This window comes from Chrysochloris asiatica, unplaced genomic scaffold, assembly GCF_000296735.1.
Source record: "Chrysochloris asiatica unplaced genomic scaffold, ChrAsi1.0 scaffold00040, whole genome shotgun sequence".
Taxonomy (NCBI): domain Eukaryota; kingdom Metazoa; phylum Chordata; class Mammalia; order Afrosoricida; family Chrysochloridae; genus Chrysochloris; species Chrysochloris asiatica.
This window is the reverse complement of record NW_006408558.1, coordinates 12,858,853-12,864,141: the sequence shown is the minus strand read 5'-3', so window position 1 is coordinate 12,864,141 and position 5,289 is coordinate 12,858,853. Positions and strand designations below refer to the sequence as shown.

The following is a 5,289-nucleotide window of genomic DNA, read 5'->3' as shown; positions in this document are numbered from 1 at the left end:
GCAGGGGCAGGGGGTGTGGGGTCCGGGGTGGAGGCAGGGGACAGAGCATCCCGGCTCACCATGATCACAGCCACCACAATGGCTGCAATGCCGATCAGGTACAGCTTCCCGGAGAAGAGGTCATCGATCTTCTGGTGACAGTCCTGTGGTGGTGACAAGGGGCGTGGTCGGCCCGCTGGCACTCGGCACAGGGTAGCTCTTGGTCGGAGCCACGGTCACACAGAAGTTAACCCAAAGTACAAGGCCGCTCTGGCTCCAACCACTTCCCTAAAGCTGAGGGCCACCAAAAGCCACCGCCAGCCTTGATCCCGAGTACGGGCAGCCACACGCCCACCTCTCTGGGCCTCAGACAGCTCATCTGAACGTTGTGGGCCATGGCGATGCCTCAGCACTGGGCTCTGCGACCTCAGAGAGCCCACCTGGGGCAGAGTCCTGTCCCCACTGGCCACCCCACAGCTGTCACCTCATACCTTGGAGAGGTTGGTGATGATGTTACTGCCCGTGGGGCACAGGTTGTTCTTGGTCAGCGAGGTGACCAGTGTGGCCAGTGCATTAGAGCCACAGCAGTTCAGCTGTGGAGAACGGGGCACTGCAGTCAGGCCGATGGGCCCCTCCCCACCACCCCACAGCCCCTCCTGCAGGGCCTCAGCCGCCCCCCTCACCCCCAGGCCCCCGACAGCCGCACCGTCTCATGGAAGGTCTTCACCACAGCCTTGGCGTTGCTGGCATCATCGTCCAGTACAGCCTGCTGGAGGGCCTGGTCATAGAACTGCTTTACATCCTTGGCAATCTGTGGGGAGGACACATGGACCGGGCATCATCTGAGCAGTGACCACCTGCTCAGGAGGAAAGGTGTTAGCGGGCCCCAATGCCGTCGCCTCCAGGAAGCCCGCCTGGACCTGGAGTCACCGGAGCAGAGGTCACGCCTTCCCACTGGGGTGAGGACCTCACCTGGACGCCCATCTCACCTGGTCCTTGTTGACAAAGCCCCAGATGCCAGCGGCCACTTCACAGGCAAACAGAATCACCAGGCAGGTGAAGAACTGGGGGGCAGAGGAAGTATCACGTTAGTCTGGAGGGCCAGGGGGCCGTTCCTACGGCAAACCACCACATAACTCTCAACCCGGGTCAGGGGCCAGACCCACACCCTTCCCGCCCGGCTCAGAGCTCTGGGGTGGGCTTGTCACTCAGGGCACTGGGCAGGAGCCCAGGATGGGGTGTCTGCAGGTGTCCTCCCCGTGACGCTGAGCCCTGGTGTGTCTGTCTCTCCCAGCATACAGCCCCAGCCTGACCAAACAGACAGGCTGGGGCTCCCTCCCTTTTGTGGTTGTGGCTTTTCTAAACAAAAACAAAGCAACTTTGGGGCTTACAAATCCGAACTGGAGATAATGGTTTCAAGTAAGAACCACTGGGGAAGCTGTTGTTTAGAGTTGGCCTGGGGTGCTCCAGCGGGCCAGCTCCCCCGCTCTCCTCACGGGCCTCCCTACCCTCACGCAGGACCAGCCGGATGCAGCCTTACCGTTCCCAGCAGGCACTGGGACTCCTGGATAGCTCCGTAGCAGCCCAGGAAGCCCACAAACATCATCACAGCACCCACAGCGATGAGGATGTAGATGCCTGCGGGTGGGAGTGAGCTGTCATGGACACTTTGTGCTCTGCCCACACCCACCCACCCCCAGCACCAGGGGACCCCTAGTTCCTGCAGGACAGATAGGAAAGGGCTGCTGGTAGTGAGGGCCTCTGGTTCCCCTTCCTGTGGAGGACCACGAGGACTATCCCAGTGTCCGTCCCCACCACTGGACCTCCAGCAGCTACCCCTCCCCCCAAGTCAGCAGCAACTCAGGCTGCCCTCCACACCGGGCTCCCCTAGCCGTGTCACCTGCTCTGTGCCAAGAGCGCACACCTGCGCTCTCCCCGTGGGAGCTGAGGGGAGATCCTAAAGCCCCCACCCCAACACTAGGGTGTTCAGCAAGATGCCCCACAACCACCCAGGCTCTCTGCAAGATACTAGTCAAGGGGCCACCTAAGGCCCCTCCCGAGATCTCCCCCCCCCACCTCCCAGCTCCAGTTGGACGCTCCTGTGGTGAGGCCAGGATCCAGCCTGGCCCTGCTCCCTGGGTGAGGTTAAGACCCTTGTCAGACTCCCATCTGCTCCCCGCCCTCCCCCACCTTCACCAGGGCTGGCAGCACTGAGCCATGGAGAGAGGGCTGGCCTGATGGGGCAGGAGCTGGTATCAAGCATGGGAGGGCCACTGTCCTGAAGCCGATGCAAGCAAGGCCCACTAGGAGAGGCAGCAGGGAAGAGGTCACCCCTGGGGAGAGCTGGGAATCTTGCGTGGGACATCCTACGGGACCAGCTGCTGGAAGTGCTCCGCTCGCCCGCCTGCCCTGGGGCCCTGGACTGCTAAGACAGACACTGGACCCTGTGCCTGGCCACTGAAGAGACCCATAGACAGGGCCCTGGAGGAAGGCGGGCAGGGGGTCCTGGGTGCCTGCAGGGTAGACGGAGGCCCTGGGCTGAGATCTCTAGACGAAGCCATTCTCACAGCTTGTGCCCTTACACGAGCCTCCCTTTAAAAGGCAGAGTCATCTCAAGCCATGCTTGTCCCGGAGTGCCAGCCCACCTTCCTACGGGAGCCCAGAGCGGGGTCCCCTCTAACTTCCCCCTCTCTGGGAGGGGCCCGCAGCTGCTGGCCTCTTGAGGCTGCAACAAGGTGCACAGGCTGATGAGTCACACCGGCCACCCTCCAACCCCCCAGCACAATTTTCCATCGGGACACCTGAGCACCAGCTGCTGGGAGCTGCCCAAGTGCCCCCCCAGCCCATCCCTGCCAGCCTCCTCCAAACACCAGTTTTAAATTAGCTTCTGGACCCACGCATGCCTCTCTTAACTGGGTGGGGTCCTGACAGGCCCCTCAAGTGGCACTGTCCAGCTGTTCCTAGGCCAGGCCAGGCCAGCCCAACCCGGAGCCAGGCTGTCTAATCTAGCCTCCCCACTCCACCTAACACCACTAGCCCCTACCGCTCTCCTTGAGGGGGAGGAAGGGGCCTCCTCCTCCAGGAAGCCCTCCCTGGCTGCTTGCAATGGGACATGGTGGTGCTGCCCTGGATGTGTGTGCGCACACATGCACACTCTTGCACTCACCCACATAGAAGGTGTTGGGTGCCGGCCGGTCTTCGAGCTCCAGGTAGAGGAGGTTGGTAGTCTGTGGGTCATGGCGGAGCCACAGTGCAACACCGAGGATGACACCTCCAGCCAGCTAGGAGAGAGTGGGGGCGTGAGGTCACTTGCAGCGCAGAGCACGCCACCAGGAGTACAAAGCTTGCTACACAGAGTATGTTTGTGACAAATATCTCTGCAGGCGGCCCAGCCCTCCACCCCCAGCCGGCAGCTCTATGTTCACAGGCCCACAGGGGTATGGGCCATTCACCGGCTCCCGGCCGGGGACCAGAAGTCAGCTTGCTGCCCGGGTTTCTGAGAGGCCGGGAAGGGTCTGGGTTAGATGCAACTGGGCATCTATCTGCAAGTTTCCAAGATCAGGTCATTATGCAAAATGGAGGGTAGCCTCATCAGATCCCAAATGGAAAATGACTACATAGTAATTGTTGTTGTTGTTGTTATGTGCCGTGGAGTTGCGACTCATAGCGACCTTGTACAGGGTTTCCAACGCTGTAAATCTTTACAGGAGCAGAAAGCCTCATCTTTCTCCCGCAGAACAGCTGGTAGTCTTGAACTGCTGACCAGGTAATTAGCAGCCCGATTCGTAACCGTTAAACTTCGCTGTGCCATAATCGCCAAACCACCGAGTCCTGGCCCTGCCTGGCATCAGTCAGCACCTCACTGTTGCTTCCCATCTTGGCCTTCAGTACCGCCAGACCTACATCCTCAATGTGCGATATCAGTGCACCGTTAAGTGCTATCTAGCTGCTTCGGACTCACAGTGACCCTGTGTACGGTTTCCGAGGAACGGCTGGCTGGTGAGCTTGAACCATCAACCTTGCAGTCCAGCGAATTAATAACACACAGCGCCACACCAGGGCTCCAAATGTCTTTGCTGTTGTCGTAAGTGGGAGCGGTCAGATGAGGTTGTTGGTAAGCAAGGAGTAAGTGGTTTGCTAAATCTGGGGATTTCAGGGATACCACCACCCTCTGCCAAGGGGGTGGCCATTGCACAGAAGCCTTGGGCTCCCCTGGGGGCTGCCCCGGGGCTGGGCCAACAGGCTGATGGGAGTGCGAGTGGGTGTGGTTACCAAGGCTGGGGTGTCCAGGAAGTGGCAGGGGAGAGAGCTCTGGCAGTTTGTGGGAGAAATCCCTGCATGTCATTAGCCTTGGACAGGAAACCCAGCTGTGGCCCTGAAGTCAGGCTTGGAGGAGGAGGAAGAGGGGCTGCTCAGCTGGGCAGGGGGGACGGCAGGGGGACCCTACACACACAGAGGATACAGGTGGTTCTTGGGAAGTCTACTTCTGAGCCTGTCACTGGACATGAACGCCAACTACCCACTGCAATCTGCCTTCCCACGTCACTGCTTGGTGCCCAGGGACCTGAATGAAAGACCATCCTGAGAATCACCTGGCCACAGGCTCCCTCACTAAGGGTTACAGTGAGACAGGGCCCAGGGGGGCTGTGTGTGGGGTTACAATGGGCATCAAGGTTGCCCCAAGGCAAGCCCCAGCTAATCTGGGGATACCCAAGTATGAGAGGCAGATGGGGAAGGCAGGATTGTGTGGGGGGCTGGGATGCCCCCCCTGCCCACCCCCCCAGGAACAGTTGGCTCCTAGCAGCAGCTGAGTTCTGCTTCTCCCTGCCCGCCCCCCATCCCTGATAGACGCCCTCCCACCCTCTCCCTCAACTGTTACGGGTCCACTCTTGAAGGACGCTGTGACTTTTCAGCCCCCATCTCAGCAAAGCCATTTCTGACAGCTTCCACTCAGTGGGTGGAGGGGCTCTGGTTTCGGGAGGGTGGACCCTCTGAGGGTCAGCGAGGAGCTGATGCACACAGCGCCCGCCCCCCGCGGCCATGCAACCCCCGTTCTCCTCTGCGGGTCGGGGAGGCCCTGGAGGCAGCCAGGGCAGTGGGCATGCCAGGGGAGGGCGGGCAGCTGAGCAGGCCCGGGAACGTCCCAGGAGTTGGCTGCCATCTGCGCTCACTTGCGGGAAGGAGGTGGCGCGCTGGGGGTTGCCTCGGCAACTCTGGCTTGAAAACGTCATTGATTTTGTTTTGAACTAAGGTCCCGAGGCAGCTTTGTGCCAGTTCCCAGGCAGTGGGGGAGGGGAGCCAGCCACAGCC

At 60.7% G+C, this 5,289-nt stretch overlaps 1 protein-coding gene across 1 annotated transcript in view; it reads right to left on the bottom strand.

The window, feature by feature from the left end:
• CD81 (CD81 molecule) overlaps positions 1–5,289 on the bottom strand; it is a 15,437-nt gene that overhangs the window by 296 nt on the left and 9,852 nt on the right. The window contains exons 2-7 of the mRNA XM_006860811.1: positions 3,146–3,260; positions 1,520–1,617; positions 969–1,043; positions 686–790; positions 471–572; positions 60–143 (exon numbers count right to left, since the gene is read on the bottom strand). Of these exons, the coding sequence (XP_006860873.1) occupies positions 60–143; positions 471–572; positions 686–790; positions 969–1,043; positions 1,520–1,617; positions 3,146–3,260 (579 nt within the window). The remainder of the gene's footprint in view (positions 1–59; positions 144–470; positions 573–685; positions 791–968; positions 1,044–1,519; positions 1,618–3,145; positions 3,261–5,289) is intronic.